Source organism: Cavia porcellus, unplaced genomic scaffold (assembly GCF_034190915.1).
Source record: "Cavia porcellus strain 051 isolate PalLab524CR breed Dunkin Hartley unplaced genomic scaffold, mCavPor4.1 scaffold_1, whole genome shotgun sequence".
NCBI classification, from domain to species: Eukaryota; Metazoa; Chordata; class Mammalia; order Rodentia; family Caviidae; genus Cavia; species Cavia porcellus.
In genome coordinates, this window is record NW_026947484.1 from 242150682 (window position 1) to 242170305 (window position 19624).

At 40.8% G+C, this 19624-nt stretch overlaps 1 protein-coding gene across 6 annotated transcripts in view; it reads right to left on the reverse strand.

The window, feature by feature from the left end:
- Positions 1-5151: 5151 nt before the first annotated feature.
- Positions 5152-19624, reverse strand: part of Gen1 (GEN1 Holliday junction 5' flap endonuclease) — a 40036-nt gene continuing 25563 nt past the window's right edge. For 5 of the 6 annotated variants that reach the window (XM_063232373.1, XM_063232351.1, XM_063232365.1 and 2 more), the window contains 6 exons: positions 19325-19361; positions 19161-19241; positions 18240-18370; positions 14642-14703; positions 12677-12808; positions 5152-12044 (listed from right to left, as the gene is read on the reverse strand). In XM_063232373.1, coding sequence (XP_063088443.1) covers positions 10711-12044; positions 12677-12808; positions 14642-14703; positions 18240-18370; positions 19161-19241; positions 19325-19361 — 1777 coding nt within the window. In that variant the 3' untranslated portion in view covers positions 5152-10710. The remainder of the gene's footprint in view (positions 12045-12676; positions 12809-14641; positions 14704-18239; positions 18371-19160; positions 19242-19324; positions 19362-19624) is intronic. The other variant, XM_063232358.1, reaches the window with a different exon arrangement.

The window sequence follows — 19624 nt, forward strand, 5'->3', positions numbered from 1 at the left end:
CCTGAGTTTGGAACATGGTCCCACAGGTATTCACTGTGCAACACTAAATCTTGTGTTTCTCTGAGCTAGGGCTTTCTGGATATGAGATTCCTTGTTCCTTGTTCCTCACTGGGGTGTGGCAAAGATTAGGTGAGCCAAAGCGCTTAGCACACTGAGGTGTTTGCTAATGAGACTCACTTCCTTGGTCTTTGACTTAGTGACATCAGTCATTCTCTAAACCTTTTCCTAGGTGGCTCTCAGGATTCCCTCAAGCTGCAAAAATTCCTGAGGCTGAGACTGCGTTTGCTTCCACTGGGCTTTGCCAGGAGAGTGTTGCTCCCAGGTCCCACGGGGCGGTGAGGACAGAGCGGAGCGAGGTATGGTGGTTCACGGGGGAGACAAGCAGCAGGGGAAAGCTGTGAAGAAAAGGGCAGCTGCACGTTTGTCCTCGAGTAAATCAAATCGTGATGTTTATTGGGTTATTTCCAGCACAACACCAGCAGGAAAACCCTGGAATGTGGTGTTAGTTTTCCAAGAAAGATCTTTCCAAGGCGCCTGTAATAAGCAGACACGTCAGTCAGCATGGGTGACAGAAAGGCCATAGGCTTGGAGGCGCATGGACCTGCCTTTCCTGCTTCTTACTAGTGACTTCTTACTGTTGAGCCCCTCTGAGCCTTATCTTCTATTTTTAAAAAGGTAAATAATATAAACTGTGCAGGGGGCTATGGAGAAAGGGTTAGTAGGGAAAGGCTGTGGTATTAGGACGTGAGAAAAATACTCCGCATCTAGTTTTTACTTAATAAATGGGAGCTTCAGGCTATGAGGGCATCGCACCAGGCACAGGGCCTGAGCAGCCTCGGCTGAATAAGCCCCCGTTTCAGACTGTGTCTGGGACAAGGTGGAGAACCCAGAAGGGGAGCAGGGGCCAGGGTGGGTGGGTGAAGGGAGGAAAAGAGATCAAAAGGCCTGTAAATGTCTGTCAAACTTTAAAATGCAAATCCCTTGCCTGCAAGTCACTTGGGGTCAAATCTTTCACTATCACCTCTCTTGGGAAGACAGAGAGAGAGAGAGAGAGAGAGAGAGGGAGAGAGAGAGAGAGAGAGAGAGGAGAGAGAGTGAGTCTGCTGTGGTCTTGAGGCTAACCCTGAGCAGGCGACATGCTTCCCTCAGCCCAGAGCCTAAGGCACGGGTGGATGGAAACTGGAGGCCTGTGGTTTGCTTCCGGACTCGAGTCCCTCTAGGACGAGAGGCCAATGCACCAGTGCCCACTGTTTCATGGACAGAGGTGCGGAGCACCTACTTGCTGACCGAGGGCCAGAGGATGTTGACTGAGCCCAGCGAGTCGCCTTCCCCAGCTGGCCTGCTCTCGGGACTCTTCCCAGGCCACCTGGCGCTGGGTGCTGTGCTGAGGGCAGCCCCATGGTGGCGGAGTGGGGCCTGTGTGGCCGCACGTGGGTGTCACAGGGCTGTAGAGCGGTCTGCCCTGCTGGCTGCCTCCACGGAGGGAGGTGGCTCATCTCGCACCCCTCCCCTCCTTGCCTGCTTCTGTGGAAAGCACAGGACTGTAGGTAAATCCTGCAGAGAGGCTGCAGAGAGTGGGGCCGCGTCCTCTCCACGCTGTCCGCTCTGGGCGTATCTGGTCCGTGCCCATCGCTGTTCTTTAGGAACAAAGAAGCTCGTACTTTCGCTTTCCACTCCTTTTCTGATGTCTTGAGGACTTTATTTCCTCATGAAAATATGTCTGAGTGTAATGGTTACTTTTTCTAGACCAAAAAAAAAAAAAAAAAAAAAAAAAATCTAACGGCTGTCTTCAGCTGGAATCCCCTAAACACATTCCATTTATTAAATCTTTTTCTGGATGAATTCACCTGACTGTGTTTTATCTGAGTCCTCTGCCATCCCTAAATGGCTCCCACCGTGTGAGGTGCCCCGGGATTTCCTCACTTCTGGGAAGCCAGTGATGGCCCTCCAAAGTCCTCACTGACCACTGGGCACTGCCCTCTGGCCACTCTCCACACCAGCACTTTCCATGAGGCATATATACCTTTGGTTGTTTTGAGACATGGTCAGCTGGGCCTTGATCTCACTATGTAGCCCAAGCCACAACTCAGGGTAACCCTCCTGCCTCAGCTTCCTGGTGATGGGGCATCTGCCTCAGCTTACTATCATGCACCTCCTCGCCCAGCTCTCATCCAGCACTTATTATATTGGTCAACCCAAGAAGTCATTCGAGTCTGACATCACAACTAAGTTACAAATATTTTGAAATGAGAGATCATGCTATTATTCCCAGACACTCCATACCAGACCTACTCCAGGAGCAAATCCATTTTTTTTTCTTTTTTGATACCAGGAATTCAACTCAGGGCCTCATACTTGTTAGGCAGGTACTGGGCCACTGAGCTGCATTCCTGGCCCCCTGAGCCCATTTTAAGACTGCAGCTTGTTGGTGGCGGAAGCATGGGCTTTAGCTCCAGGGAGATACGGGTTCAAACAAATTCACCCAGGTCACCCACCCACTCACTCACCTATGGGTGGGTGAGATGCCTGGTGCCTGCCAGTGCTGTTCAAAGCTCAAGTGTGTAACAAAGAGCAAGACAAAGTTCACCTCCTGTGTAGTTACTGTAGGGCAGGAGAAGTGAGAAAACCCAGTAATTTATGAAAAAGCTCAGATGGGGGCAGCCGGGAGGGAGCAGGGACTATGGTGGGCGACAGCGACGTTGCGTGCATGGTCACAACAGCACTAGCTGGGGGTCTGAGACTGGAGAGGTGACAAAAGCCTCAGGGAGGGGCAGGCAGTGCCAGAGCCGCAGTGTGGCCGGGAGAGGAGGGGACGAGGCTGGCGGGAGGCTGTGCGGAGGCTGGGAGCTCCACACAGGGGGCACTAGCATGGGATTCGATTTGATGGGTTTATTTGGCTGCTGTGTGCACCTGACAAAGCTACTGTGGAGCCTGACTCATTGCACACACTGCGCAAAGCTCACTCAAACAACAAAGGAAGCTGCGAAAGAAGGGAATCTATCAACTGTTGCTCCACTGAGAACCTGCTGGTGCCCAAGCGCTCAGGGCTGTGTCTCCCACGAATACAGGTTTGAAAGAGGATGGAACTTCGGGAGATTTAGAACCCCACCTACTCCTCCCTCACATGCAAAACCATGTAGCATACTCAAGGGCTGATTAATTCTGAAAATCAAAATAATCTGATAATTTCTTGATGTTCACAAAACCAGTTTTCTGGGACTCTGAACTACTACTCATTTGGTAGTCATCAGGTCTCTATAAATCAGATGAGTAGGGGTCACAGCATCTCTTTGGGTCATTGCTTTAAAGTCCTGTGGACTCTGATGTGAAGTATGTAAGAACCTAAATTCTCACCACAGTAGGCAGGAGTGAGGGGAGAACAAAGCCTTCAGCTTTGAAGGCAAAATGGCTCTGGGCCCAGACCCCTGTTCTGATGTTAACTAAATACAGAGATTGCTTAAGTCTCCTCGGGGAAATACAGGATAAAAATGTGTAGTTCTCAGACTTCTTTTGTGGGGGCATAGATGAGGAATTTGAAGAACTAGTGAAGTGTATTGCACATAATAAACACTCAGCAAACTGTATGTTTGTCCCTTTCCAATATTCACTGCCTCACATGATGGACTTTCTAAACTTGTCTTTCTTTGTACCCAAACAGTTTTGTCTCTTTTTGTTTTCATAAATACAATCACTGTCTCTGCACATTATAAACACATTACTTTTGCTTCATGAATGTATATGGCACATAAAAGTCAATGCTTGTAAACTTACACATGGACGTGCATCTCTCGAAAGGCTGTTTAACCCCAGTGCGGTTGAGGAAAGAGGTGGTGCCATTACCTTAGAAGCCAGTAGGAGCCCAGGGAGCTTTGCTTAGTGTACCTCCTCACTAGAAGAACTAGGAAAACTACCCAGGCCGCTACTCCCAGGTTAGGAAAATGTCCTTGGTCTGTGTCATACGGTGCAGACCTGGCTCTGTGAGTCCTTTGTCACTTCCCCCAAAACTGTCCCAGTGGTACAGCTTTGGGGCCCTCGCAGGCCTGGACTGGAGACATCTGTTTGCAGACCCCTCTGAAAGAAGCCTGTGAGGCAGCACATTCGGTTTAACACAAAATCCAAATGATATGCAGCAACGCCCACAGCCAGCATTGCTTGAAACAAAAAGGGAAAGGCCTTGTACTGTACTTTCCCAAGGGTGCTTCATCAATCACTGGCCCATACGCAGACACAGGGCTGTTCTAGGGGTGCCCTTCCAGACTGCCCTGGTTGAGCAGTGGATGGAGTCATTTTCTGATGCTGGAAATGCTTAGGTTTTTGATCAGACAATTCTAAGTCAGTTTTGCAAGTCATCGTCTTTTGTGTCTTGCAGAGAATAATGCTGAGGCTCAAGAATTTAATCCTTAAATTCGGCTTTGGGGCTTATTAAAATTCTTTGGGGCTGGAGATATAAGTCAATGGTAGATTTTTTGCCTTCCATGTGCAAAACTCTGAGTTGCCCAGTAAACACACACACACACATGCACGCACACATTCACCAAATTTTAAAAAAGAACTCTTTCACGCACTAAAACATTCAGTTACTGTGTCCACAGAAGGGTCAGCTCACTTTGCTGATGTCTCTCCCTGCATTGCCAAACAGGTAATTTATTGATGTTCCTGGCCTGAGGTAAAACAAGCTATCTGCTCTTAAAATCATCAGAAAAGGGCCACATTTTTGCACCATTACTGGGGCACATTGCAGACTACCTCTGCAACAGGGCCCTTTAAAGGAAATGTGGGAATCCTTGAAAGAGGTGAACGAAAGCTGGTAAAAGCTTTTCCACACTAGGAAGTGCTAAGTGGTGCCGTTAGCCTGCAGATGAAAGGTTGCCTCCATGACGTTCTACTGTGAGCTGTTTTACCCTCAGCGACTCAGCCCCTGGCTTTTAGAAAGCAAGCATCTCAAACATCAGGCTGGGTGCCATCTCACTGGGTTTGTCTTTCCTCTTGGGAGGCTGGAGAGACTGAATGCAGCACCAGTCAGCATCCACTCACACACTGCAAGCTTTCTTTGCCAGCCCTTCTGTTGAAGTATTCAGAAACAAAAGAGGGTTCCTCTACTCTCCATGATGTTCTCTTGGGGTGGAAGACAAAAATGTAAACCAACACAAATCCACCTACAGAATTTACTTTAGAAGTCTTTAAGGGATAGTAGGGATCCACAAGGGCCAGGTTTACAATGAGTAATAAACACGCTGGCGCAGAAGCCCTGAGGGATAGAGTTGATCCCTGTTCAACAGACAGGGAGACACACGCTTGAAGCAGGAGTACTGTCTCTTCCATGGTAAGCACTCCATCCGATACTGTGCGTGAATACACACAGTCCTGCCATCTGAGGAGGTGCTGGACAGTGAGGATTCCTCCAGCTAAAGACAGAAGGGCAGGCAGCACGGGCAGAGCCAGCTCACATGCAAAGGCACTGGTTTCTGTTGGGGAAATGAGTGTTCTCAGGTGGCTGGAGTGGAGGCTCATGGCTGGGAACATCTGATGCTCAAGCTGGAGACAGGCAGGTGCTGGGAGCTGTATTGAGCTCCCAGACCATACTGTGAAAGCCAAGGACAGCCCTTGGAGAGGGGAAGAAGTGATTCAAGCACCCAGGGGTCATGGCACCAAGTACCCCTCCAGAATTCTGTGACCACAAAGAGCAAAGTCCTGGCTTTAAGATTACATTCTAGTTTGGGAAACAGAAAAACAAAACAAACACTCCAACATAATGTCAGGTACTGATGAGCTTAAAGAAAAATATGGCAGGGTAGGGAAATAGTAACAGGAGTCAGGGGATCCCATCTGTAAGCTTTCGGTGATATGTGTGGCAAGAAATGAGTTACGTGAAGACATGGGAAACTGCCTGCATCAATGAAGTAATGAGTTCTAGTTCCAGCTCTAGCCTCTTCTAGTTGGATGGCCTGGAAAAGTTTTAAATTCAGCAGAACTTCAGCTGGTTGTTACACACAAAGAGAGCCAGAGGCACTGAATATAGTAGGTACTCAGTAAACGTGAACTCAATTAGTAATATATTAGTTACCAAATTCTTTCTTTATTATTATTATTATTTTTTTTTTTTGTGGTACCAGAGATCAAACTCACGACCTTGTGCTTGCCAGGCAGGCATTTTTGCCATTGAGCTAAGATTCCTGGCTTTATTTTTATTTTAAAGAGAATAAAGCAAAACAATAAAACTAATCAAAACAAAAAATTGTAAATAATACAAGACTTCAAAACATGATAGGAAATCAAGTTATCAAATTCTATTTGAGTATGCTCATTGCCAGTATGATCACATCGTGAATGTTACAACCTTTAAGATCACTTTTACAGTGCTAACTAAAGAGCCTTTTTCCAGCGATTCTTTCTCATCTTCCCATCACCCCACAGTAGAGGATTCCAATGACTATATTTTTACCCAAAGGGCTGTGTTCAGCTTAAAATCAATTCTGAAAGTTCTCCTTCCAAGTGACGGTAACTGACACAGCTTTCATTTACTGAGAGCCTGTTGTGCACCATGGTGGCAACTATAGATATTCACAGTCTATAGGATACCATTCACCAATACACTTCTATAGGTCACATGAATATTTGAATGAGCAAGTCTCAGAAAACCTAAGCCACAGGAAAAATGTGTAGCAGAAAAGAATTTGAAGTTAGACATGTCTTGTTACTCAAAATAAAAGTTATCCTTACTGTGAATGTAGAAGAAAAATCCCCAAGGACTTCAGCCTGCTCCACGGAGCCTTGGGTAGGTGGGCTGCAGAGACTCACGCGGGATTCAAGCAGCTAGAGACAGAAGTTTAGCAGCCAGCCAGTCCAAGAAAGGCTGAACAAATGAACAGCAACCTCTACGATAAGCTGTCATGGCACAGCAGGCTCAGACGAGCTAGGAACTAGGACGGGTTTTAAAAGGATTGGTGGACTTGGACAAGGAAAGAAGCCCTTGAGGTACTGAAAACTGGTATCAAAGCTCATAAGTTTGGCTCTGCATTAGTTTCAAAAGCAAAATGAATCCAGGTTAGTCACCCCCAGCACATTATTGAGATCTTCATTTGGTAAAATCTCAAGAGTCAGGAGTGGTGGCACACCGGGAGCTTTTGAAGCTAGAATGTTCACAGACGCAGGGATAAAACAAGGCTGATTGAGAACAAAGAGCACCTGGGACAACAGGTGGGCACACGTTGCTCCAGTCCAGGGAACAGCTAGTGCCCCAAGCCCTGAGACGTTCCAGGCAACGGGGTGTAAATAAACACTCTACAGTGGTTGAGCAGTTCCCTTCCTTCCTTCGGGAAAGAGGGCTCCACTGGATCCCAGCTTTGTATGTCCTGTCTTTATTTCTTCATCTGCTCGCCGCCAGTCATAGTCCTCACCCTGGAAAGTTCAGGAGCCTTGCAGGTCACAGCAGTGACAAATGCATGTAATACTAGCACTCGGGAGGCTGAGGCAGGAGGACCACCATGAGTTTGGTGTCTGGGCTACAAGAGTTTAAGGCCCGCCTGCACTACATAGTGAGACTGTCTCAAAAAACAAAAATAAAAGAACACTTCTACATTGATATTTTCCTGAAATGGTCCCAAACTGTCATAGTCCAGAGCAAATACATCATGATCATCAGATCCCTGGAAAATGATTTAATGGGACTTTCCCTGCAGTACTCAGACTACAGCAGTATAGTCCTCACAGAATTGAGGTCAGTTTCATGAACAGCTAGCTGAGCACTTAGCATACAGTTGGTGTTGATATTCAATGTTAATATTTTCCCTTTTGCACAATGTGTGGTTTCTACTTTTTGGCTATGATGAAGTGTCATGGGTGTCAGTGCACTGTTTTTTGCACTTTATAACATTTGGATTTGTGTGAGCATATGGCTTTTTCTCTTGAAAAAAATTACAGGTCATGCTGTGACAGTGTAACCGTAACTCTGTGTAACCAACCGTCTGAGGAGCACAAGCCTTTTTGAAAATGGCTCAGCTTTTGTATTCCTACCCAATGTGAGGGGTTCAGTTCATCCACAGCCTCAATTCACGCAATTCTTTTTCTTAACTGCAGTCATTCTGCTAGTCGTGAAGTGGTGAGCAGTATCCCTGAGTTGTCATTTGAGTGACGGCTAAATGTTAAGAATGTCTTTATGTGCTTGTTGACCGATCTTCAGTCTCAAATACTTAGCTCACATCTTATCCTTGTATTACTAAATTATGAGCTCTTTCGACAAATCCTTCTACAAACAAATCCTATATTACACTTAGGACTTGCAAATGTTTTCTCCCACTCTATGACTCTTGACTTCCTTAATGCTGCCCTTTGAAACACAAGTTTTCACTCATCAAAGCCAATGTTTAAATTTTCTGCCTATACTTCTGGTGTCACACATAATGGCTGTGTAACCCAAAGTTAAAAAACATTTATGCCCACATTTTCTTCCAAGAGTTTTACAGTGATAGCTCTTATGCTTAGGTCTCTGCCCACTTTGCTTTCCTGTTTTATGCAGTAAAAGTTAAAGATCAAAAAAAAAGTTAAAGATTAAACTCAGTGAACATTCAATAATTCACGAGCACTGACTGGAAGCCTGCTGTTTCCCCCTGAGCTATCCTGCTGTGGGCTGAAACTCAGTTGGGGACTACCCTGAAGGCACACTCCCAAGCCTTGACTCTACCTCACCGACCTATGTGTCTTTTTATCCCATACAACAGTCTGACTATAACTTTAGAGTTTTGAAATCAAGGTGAGTCCTCCAATTTCTGTTTTTGTGACACTTGTACAGCTATTCTGTAGTCATGCCAGAATCCGCTTTCCTGCTGGAACTGCACTGAACCTGATCATTTTGAGTAATGCTGGCACCTAAAGTCTTACGACTTGTGACAGTGGGATGTGTTTGCTTTCTTTCAATATTTCATACTTTACTTTTCAGAGTGTAAGTTTTGAAATTGTTGTTGAACTTTTCGAAGTAACTTTCCTCTTTGCGGTGCTGTTGTTTTCCCAATTTTCACTTGTTATCATATATGGAATACACAGTGGATCCTCAAGTCACAATCAGCCTGACACACGAACAACTTGGGTTACGATCAGGATTTAACTTGTGACCAAAGTTTTGAGTTATGACCCAAATGCCGCTGTTTGTGCTTCCAGATGGTCTGACCCAGATTTAACTCTTAAAAGAGTTCTGGGAGGATCTTGCAGCCTCCTTTCCTGTGTGGGCTTGATGGAGAAGTCCTGGATAGTGTCCCTGTGAGGACATCGAGCTCTGCCTGTGCACAGGAGAGACTTGGAAGGCTGTGTAGGATTGGAGCCTTCAACTGACAGCCTGAGTCACAAGAGCCAGCAGGAGCTGCGTTCCCAAGGGTCCACTGTATAGAAATAAAATTGAATTTTGTATGCTGATCTTGTGTCCTGCAACCTCGAAGATTTTCACTGAAATAAAGATGACTTTATTTATTTAGTACATGCTTGCATTAAAGGCAGTTTAAAAAAAAAAAAGGCAGTTTAAAATCATCCTGGAAAGTGAGTACACGGATATAATACAATTTGTTTTATTCCTCTCATTTCCCTTTCTCCATTTTCATTCTTGTTGATATTATTAATCTTATCTCATATTTATGGCATGTTTATATTCACAGAGGTTATGATTAACCAGCTTTAAAATAATTTCTAATGGATTCCTTAGGATTTTCCATATATAAGATTTGGCAGTTGTGAATAGAAACAGTTTTACTGTTTCTACTCAAATTTGGATGCCCTGTAGAGTATCTGAGTACTAAGTAAATTTTGGGGGAAATGGGAGGCTTGAACCCAGAGCCTTTGCTCTCCACATCCCTGACACCCACAGCCTTTTGCTTTTTTGAGATAGGGTATTACTAACTTTCCCAAGCTTGGCTTAAACTCGCAATTATTCTGCCATTGTGCTGGGATTACAGGTGCGTGCCACTAAGCCTGCCTAAATCTATGTGAAATTTAGTATCTGGAGTTACTAAGGTCAATACTGTATAGATTAATTTTTAAAGCAAAAGGGAAAGAAAACAGTACTTAGGAAAACCAACCAACCAACAGAAAAAGCAAGGAAATAGAAGGCAAAATACTGACTCCTACAGCATTACCACCCTGTATCATTAGATGTCTCCAATCCTTCTGCTCATACATCTAGTTTTCCAAATCTGTGCCCCATTTGCTCTACTAGTGGACCTCTAGCACGCCTGCCTTAGTTTCCTAGTCATTATGACTGTGAGATCCACTGTGCGCACTGACCGTCCTCTCCTTGTGCTTCTTCCCCTACAAAGGTGTAGGAGTAACAGAAGTGGGAGCATGCTGATCTTCACAAGGAGAGACTCGACCTTCAGGAGGCAGGATAAGACAACCCTCTGGGCAAGGAGCTAGAACGCATTTAAAATGAGCGCTTTTAGCACTTTATGGGAAAAATGAAAGAGTTACTCTGTCAAATAACACATCAGTTCAAAAACTGTAACAATATGAGTATTTAAAAAATGATAAAAATGTTTAAAAAAATACATATTATCGTGATGAGGGGTCATCTTTTAAAACCAGTTTTAGGTAACATTTTAAAATTACAGCTTTGATAAAATGGCAAAGATATTGCATGGCACATTCGACCATCTCAATTTTTCTACCAAGCATTAACTAGATCCCTTCCCTCTGCTAACGCTGACAGAATGAGGACAGTACGTAAATATTTTAAATTTCATTTCCTATGTTTTGGAACCTTAGTTTTAATCTCTGGCATAAAGGCAGAGGACTATTCAAACAAGCACCAGGGTCATCGTCCTTCTCATCACACTGTAGAAAACTCAGAGAACTTTTTGCTGAATCTAAGAAATGCTTTTCTTCATTTCCAGTTGTTCTGTGAGACCTGACACCCAATTTAGCTTCTGCACAGACAGCAGTGTTCTTCTGTGTCTGGTGATCGCTTTTCTTGAACTGGGCTGCGTCACGCTTCCATGAACTGTGTTTACTGTTGTGCACTATGGACTTTGCTTCGGCAGACACCGGCCCAAGCTGCTGGTCGGGGGAATGTCTGCTACAGCAAATACTACTCTCGGCAAGTTTCTGAGTGGTGTGCACACCTGCTTTGCTACTGCGGTCTAAAGAAGTATTCTGTGGCCCAGTTCTCATACCGGAAGTCTCCACTACTGGGTTTTTGACACAAAAAAGTATAGTATTCACTTTACAATTTCCTTGAGACAGCTGATCTTCTTTTATAACTTTAGGGTTTCTGGGTTCATTTTGCACATGAATTCCAGGAAGACTCTTTGACAGATGTGGTGGACAGTCAGACCTACCATTAGTAATACCAGATTCTTTTACCTTGCTTAGGGACACATTTTTCAGGTCAACATTTGATTGTACATTATCCTCTCGATACGAAGATTTCATATATACGCGTTCCTTTAAAGGCAAATCCTGAAGACATAAATCACCAATGCCAGAAAGTAAATGCTCTTCAGGACTAATCTTCTTAAGATTCCCTCCCAATGCTTTATTAATGTTTGTGGTGTACTGTCCTGATTCACATGACAACTGTTTTGGGTTATCTTCAAAATCACCAGGGGTGACTAATAGCTCTGATTCAAGTTCTGACTGTAAATCACAAGAGCCAGCATTCCCTTCACTAGCCAGATAATTACTGAAAGAAGTCCCTTCCCAGTCAATGGAGCTCAGGTACAAATCAGTAATCACAGCTAAATCATGAGACAAAGGATTGGGTTCACCAGATTCTGATTCGAGAGAGTGACTCAGAGCAGCTTTCATTTGCTGATTAGGCAAAGGTCTTGAAGATGACATTAACTTTTCGTGCTTATTCAGACAGGGAGCATCTTCAGGTAGAAGCAAGCTAGTTAAAGAGGCAGAAGCATTTTCCCGTGGTAAAGCAGGATCAGACATTTCAAAGCTTAACCCAGTGTTCTGCGCAGGGAAGATTTCAGGTGTGAGTTTTACAGTCACAAGGGACTGAAGAGTTACTGCATCATGAGATTTTGGGAAACTGCCTTTGTTAGGCTTAATTTTCATATCTAGAAAGGAAAAACACAATATATAAACATACATACATATGAATAAAATGGACATCTATTTTATTCTTGGGCTTAAAAAAGTTCAGATCAAAAATCTTCTTCTACTTGGGGCTGGGGATTTAGCTCAGCGGCATAAGCACCTGCCTTGTAAGCGGTCATGAGTTCGATCCCTGGGACTGATAAAAATGAAAAAGACAAAAAAAAAAAAAAAAAAAAAAAACAAAAACCAAACAAACAAACTTCTACTTGAGCTGTTTTTGGTCATTTTTCATTCTCAGTGCACTCCTAGAAATATTTTCCTCTAGAAACAATCATATGATTGCACTGTTTTCTTAATGATTTCTAAGACATAAAGAACACACATTTGTAACACAAAATATTTTATACACAATAGTTGCTCTACAATTGCTTAGTACATTTATTAATACTTGGTTAAGTTAGTAGATACAGAGCAGAATGGTATGTGTCTGGCTTTTTAGCATTAAAAGAAAATATATGAAGGCAACCCAAATTTCTTTTTTTCTTGATTGTACAGAATTTACAGTAAAATTTAGACAAGGCAGGTTCCTACAGAACAGCGGCTCCTTTGTAACACTGGTGTGTGGCATGTGGTCATCTGACCCAATACTTACTTTTTGGCTTCTTCCCTTTAGTTTCTAGTTTTTCTTTTCGATAAATAGCAACAATCTCAGGATAAGCTGCTTCAAACAGTGACTCCACTTCAACTGTTACAATCAGTTCTCCATGTTCTACAGCAAAATGCTCTACAAGGTTAAAATAGAGTAAAGCAGTCTTGATTACAGATTTAAAAAATTGGTTCTTCCAGTAACTAAGTATGCAGCTAAACTGAGTCATCCTCAACTAGCAAGTTCACTGAAAATCTTTGTTTTCAACATCTGTATTCTCAGTTTGCTGATAATAGTGCAGAATTTATTTTCCCTTGCCTCGCAAAGGTGGAAGAAAATTCTTTTTAAATTAGAAGTTTAATTTCTTGAATTCTCTTGCTTCAAAGCTTAGCAGAGCCAGGCATGGTGGTACATGCCTGTAATCTCAGCACTTAGGAGGCTGAGGCAATGAGCATTACCATTTCAACACCAGCCCGAACAACATAGCAACACTATCTCAAAAAAACAGCAAAAACCCCAAACAAACATAACGCTTCTTAGCGACTGCTTCTGAAAAGAACAAAACTGAGTTTAGATTGTAGTTGTAGAGGTGTCCTCCCCTTCCCCGTTTCTCTCCTGCTCCTCCCTCTCCCCCTGGTGCTGGGAAGTGAACTCTGGGCCTCACACTCTAGGCAAGTGCTACCCATCTCTTAAGCATGCAATTAGTCTTACTAGACTTGCAATGAAAATATCTGTATGTGTTTACAAAACTATATATAAATAGTAAACCACTCTTGCGTTCCACGTACTCAGAGATGAGGCTTTTGGAAGGTGACTGGATCAGGAACTCTACAATGATATATAAATAGTAAACCACTCTTGCATTTATTCTATATATTTATTTGCTTTGTACAAAAAGCAAATTATAAGGAAAACAGTGGTAAGTTTAAAACAGAAGCAAAGGAAATAAGCAATCTTAGCATTTGTTAGTTAAGGCAGTTTGGGGTGTTTCCTCCCTTAAGGTACAGTGCAGTGGACCTCCGACCCTCAGTTTCAGAGACAAAACATGCACAGCTAAACTAAGTTAATAATACTTCATTCTGAAAATACATTAGCTTATAGCACTATTTCTACATAATTTTCAAAGTTCTTCAGCCTTTTATCTTCCTACTATTGCTTAGAATGATTTATCTAATTTTTATTAATTTTATCTTCTGAAGTTGTCTACAGCTTAAGCTTTCATTGAACAAATCTATCTAATTCATCTAAATATACAATCTAATGTCCAAGCCAAATATAAGTGAATTTGAGATAATTTCTGTTTTAAATTATCTGTTTTACTTGCTTACAGTTTGAGTATTCAGAATTCAGTTTTTCTCTGTGTAGTAAAAATGAGATTAACTTGACAATTATAAATTCCTATGAAACTAAACAGTAAAGAAAAGAGGAAGAATATTCCAGGTGCCATTCAACTTCAATTGCTTTAAAACCAGGCATATGTGAAATCTAAAGAGATCACTTATAAGAAGCATTTTCTGAAAAATATAAATAAAAATTATTTTGGTATTTTAAAGCATTACAAAAGAAATGTCAAATTAGGACATTAAAATGAGGTCACTTAAACTTTACCAAATTTACTGTTAGTCTGTCTATTTAAAATAATACCAGTGGGGGCTGGGGATTTAGCTCAGTGGCATGAGTGCCTGCATTGCAAGCAGGCAGTCGTGGGTTCGATCCCTGGTACCGATAAAAAGGAAGAAGACAAATAAATAAATAAATAAATAAATAAATAAATAAATAAATAAATAAAATAAGATAAAATAGTACCAGTGAACTGAAAGGCTAATCCCTGGTGCATATGGTAGGGTTCTTTTCCTTTATTTTTCACATGCATGTATCTTATACACACACACACACACACACGTGTGCGTGTGCGTGTGTGTAGACGTGTTCAAAGGTTAAGGAAATGTTTTAATTATATTGAGTACGTACCAGGCATTTCCCATTCTATTTCAAAGCAATGAACTCCATTTCTAATTCGGGGCTTAACGATTCTGCAAAACAAATTTATCTAATGAAGTCTGGTTGCATGAATTATTTTGAAATTTCAATGTTTAGGTTAATTCAATTCTACTGATCTTTATTCCAAGTAAAAATATAACAACTTTAACTGCATTATTTCTTTGACTAAGATTAATTTTATTCTTAGATGCACACTTTATAGTTGTCAATTTTTCTCAATAAATCATTTCATTATGCAGTGTTTATTATTTCTAAAGTCCATTTTTTAAAAAAATCCACTTTGTTACAAAGTTTTGGTAAATATTTGCCTAGTAAATCTTAAATCTGTTTTCCAGCTTTATGTGTTATTTTACACGTTCCTTGTAAACATAATGCTATTTTATTTATGCAATATAATCTGTACTTTTTTGTATAATCTGTATTTTAATAGATGATCTTAATTCACATGTATTTGTTAGATTTGCCATGCATTGTTTCCTGTCACTAGCTTTTTTTTTTGTTACTCTCCTTTTTCTACCTGTACCCTCTTGATAGTTTAACTGTGTTAAATGTGCTAGTGTGGGTAAAAGAGACTGCATATTTTAGTGATTAAACTGTACTAAAAAATAGTGATAATAAGCCAAAACCCTCAAAGAATGCATTTAAACACATATTAGCTTAAATATACTTGAAATACGATCTCTAAACACATAGGAGTTTCACTTTATCATCTATTAATTATTAAATATATGTATAGTATTTCTCTATTAAGTTAGCCAAACATTGTTTTATCAGTATATATGCCATCACTGTCTAGAATGTCCTGGAGTTCCACGTATTGAGACGGGGCTTTTGGAAGGTGACTGGATCAGGAACTCTACACTCATCTGTGGCAAATTTATAGCTAAATGTGCTTAAGGAAGTGGGGCAAAACTGGAGGAGGTACTTACTGGGGCATGTCTTTGGAGGATCTTTCCCCCCCCCCCCCCCTTTTTTCTCTGCTTCCTAGCTGCCATGGGTTGAACAAGTTTCTGCCAACTTGAGTTCTGGCCTTAGACTTAACCATGGACTGAACCCTCTGAAACCATGAACCAGAGTAAATCTCTCCTAAAATGTAATTTTTCCTGGTGATGGAGTTGTGACTAACACACGTACTAATTACTATTTTTTCTAATCTTCTTAAATTTTACAATTTTTCCCCTTAACATATATTCTTTAATAGCATGATTGTGTGCACGTGCATGTTCCTGGGCACTAACTCAGGGGCTCTGCACTGAGTCACATATCTATTTTTTATTTTGAGACAGTGTTGCTAAGCTGCTTAGACAGGACTTGAATTTGCTATCCTCCTGACTCAGTTTCTCAAAGTGCTAGGATTATAGGTTTGTGTCGCCATACTCAGTCTAAAAGTTCCTTTAATAAGGGTCTATGGGAGGTGAAATTTCTGTCTGAAAAATGCCCTTTCTGTGAAAAATATTTTTATGGTATCTAGGTTGCTAATTATTCCCACTCAGTACTTTGAAACATCACTCCCCATCATTTTCTGGTATCATTACTGCTACCAGGTTCATGTCTTTGTATTTTATCTTTTTTCTTTGATAATTACCTTCCAGATTTTTTAGTTTGAAAAATTTTGCTATATCCCACTTCTCAATTTAAAAGTTAGTTGCAAACATGCCTCATGACATGTTCTCAAATAGTGTGGTTCAAGTAGGTACAGCAATCTCTTCCAAAGCAACAATACGGCCCTTTCAGAGTCAGGAAATCAACATCAATACCACACTATTACCTGATATGCAGTGTTTTAAAACTTCCATAATTCTACTTAAAAATGGTTCTATTAATCCAAAAAATGTTTCTAACCTTTTGTTTGATGAAATTTCTATTTCTAAGGAATTTAGAATGGCAGATCTAAAAAATGTTCCTCCCTTTGGAACTATTAGAATAGTTCCTGATTAGATTCAGATTAAATATTGTCCACAGAAATATTAAGATGATATGGTGCCTCTCTTTATTTTCCTGCAGTAGGAGGGATATGATGTCAGTTTTTGGTCTATTATTATCATTATGTATTTAAGTAAGCTGATGTTCACTTAGTAAATTAATCTGATGTGATACTTAAGACTGTATCCATTCTTTACCTCTAGCAATCTTTCATTCACGGCTTTAACACTGATCAATGATTTGTACTGATGTGGCTAGGCACTTTTAAAGATTTTCGCTTCCAGCTTAATGTCTACAGTATGGTTGATCTATTCATTGTGCTTACACTTGGGGGTGTAATTTGATCTGAAAACTGCTGTTTGCCTTAAATTTTAGAAAACTCTCAAATGTCATCATTTCAAACTTTCCTTTTCCACCTTTCTTTCTGTTAGTTCCTAGAAATATACTGGCAACTCTCATGTTCTTCTCTACTACTCTGAAGTAATTCTTATCTGTCAGTCTTCACATTACCTTCTGTACGATTTGTGATCAGTACTTTCTTCCAATTTCCTAATTCTTTTGAAAAAATTCAGCCTGGAATCCTATTTATTGTTTTTTTTTTTACTAAAATCTTTTAAAAGTATTTTATGTTTTCTAAGATTAATAATAATTCATTTTTATATTCTTTGATTTAAAAATTCCTGTCCACTTTAGTTTTCTAATTTCACCTTTTTCTTATGGATATATCTTCATTTCTAATATTCTGAAAAGCCAGGAAAAACCCAACAGAAACAGCAAAAACAACCTTCAGACTATCGAGTATTTTATAAACTAGTTTAATATGGTGTGAATTCATGATGCAATTGTCTGTCTGTCTGTCGGTTTCTCTCTTTCTCTCTCTCTCTCTCTATATATATATATATGTGTGTGTGTGTGTGTATGTATTTTATTTTTTAGGTGCTGGAGATCGAATCCAGGACCTTGCGCATGCAAGGCAAGAGCACTACCACTGAGCCACATCCCCAGCACCCCTTTTATACATGTATGGCATAATGCAATTTGTAGTTTTTTAAAACTACATACCTTTTTCTTCTACTTTTATGTTTTATCTCTGTCTCAATCTACTTTTCCAGTTCTTGTATTTTCCATCTGCCCTATTTTAGGTACCCATTCCAGCCTTTAATATGACAGGAACAGAGGGCTCCAGCCTGGCCGCTAGTTCTAATAAGCAAGTCTGATGCCACCAACAGCTTGCTCTTCTGGCACCCACCCTTCTTCTCGCTCCCTAGGAACTCAGCCCCCACACGCTGAACGACGTTGCTGCTCTCAACCTAGGAGTTCCCAGGTCCAGCTCCCTACTCACCTCACACACACCTAACCACAGAGGTAGTTCTTTTCTGGCCTACTGAAATGGTTCTCCTGTTAAGCCTGGATATCTCCTTTGATATGTTTTTCCTTTTTGTAATATATTATTATTGTGTGATTAAAGTAGCAAAGTATGTCAAAAGCTGAACTTATGTTGCCTTAAATATACACCCTGGATACACTTCTAATATTCTAGGAGGCTTTTCTTTATAACACTAAGACACATATCCCACTATCAGAGGTCCTGAGAAGTACTAAATAGAAACACAAGTTTTCATCACACAGTTCCTGAAGCTCTTACCGAACTGGCTGTAGCTGCTTAGAGTTCCTTCTACCAAGTTTCCTTTCTATCATGTCATAGTGGCTCAAAAGCACCAACAATTTCTCACATGCATAGGGATTGGGCCACTCCATTTTTTCAAGAGCAAATCTCTGTGAAGACAAATAAAACATGATTTTCTTTTTATTTCTTGGAGACAACCATTACCATTCTCACAGTGACTTCATGAGGTAAACAATAGTTTTTTTCTGAGGTAACATCCAGGGACTGTAAATTACTGTCCAAATTTACATCTGTATCACTGATTTTAAATTTCAATCATCCTGTAAACTAGCGTTTCACAGGAATACACCTGATCCTGACATTCTCTGGTCACGAACCTCTCTTCCCCAAACATGGATACCATAAGTCTATATATGGTAACCAAGACATCTCCTAAAAGTAGTGTAGCAGGAGTTTAAGGTCTCTAAAGTCTGGCCATCATACAAAAAAGTTAAAAATAAATGTTAAACACTGTGTTGTGGTGGCTCACACTTGTAATTCCACAACTCAAGAAGCTGAGGGAGAATGATGATAAGTTCAAAGCCAGCCTGGACCATTTAGCAAGATAAAAAAAACCCAAAAACCAAAAATATCCAATCAACCCAACAAAAAACCCAAAACAAGCAAAACATAACAAAACAAAATAAAATGTGGGGGATGATGTAGTGATATGGCTCAGTGGTAGAGCACTCCTCGAGCATAAACAAGGCCCTGAGTTTAACCCCCAGTACGAGGGGAAAAAAGAAAGGAAAAGCTGAAAACTGTATTGACAGTCAATAGCTGTCTGTTTTAAAATTTTAAACCTGCACAGCAATCAAAGTGAATATTCTACCCTATATTTCCAGCATCTATCTTCACATTAAATAGGAAGAATTTATTTTCCAATTTATTTTCCAATACCTGAAACAATAATAAATCAGGTCTTTGGTACCTGATTACCCCCACTAATTTATCCTTGTTCAAAAGGAATTCTTGAATAACCTAGCAAAAAGAGAAAACATAATATAAATTGAGACTTTAACACTTTTATGAAATATACACATCACTGAAATAGTGTTCATTACCTCATGGAATGGGAATCCCTCACAACTGCAAGCCTTTCTGAAAATAATTCATATACATGTTATTATTACAATCCGGCAATTTTAGACAGACTGAAATAATCCCACCCAATTGCTCACCTATAAAAACTGTCATGTCCTATATATTAAATACCAAGCTTGCCTTTGGATACGCTATTACATTATCCTCCTTTGAGATAGGTGAAGTTTTTTTCCTTTTTTTCAAAATCAAGAAAAAGAATACTTGAATATTTCTGGAAGGTGTGGCAGGATTTCAAATTTGAGTTCCGTCTGGGGAATTTA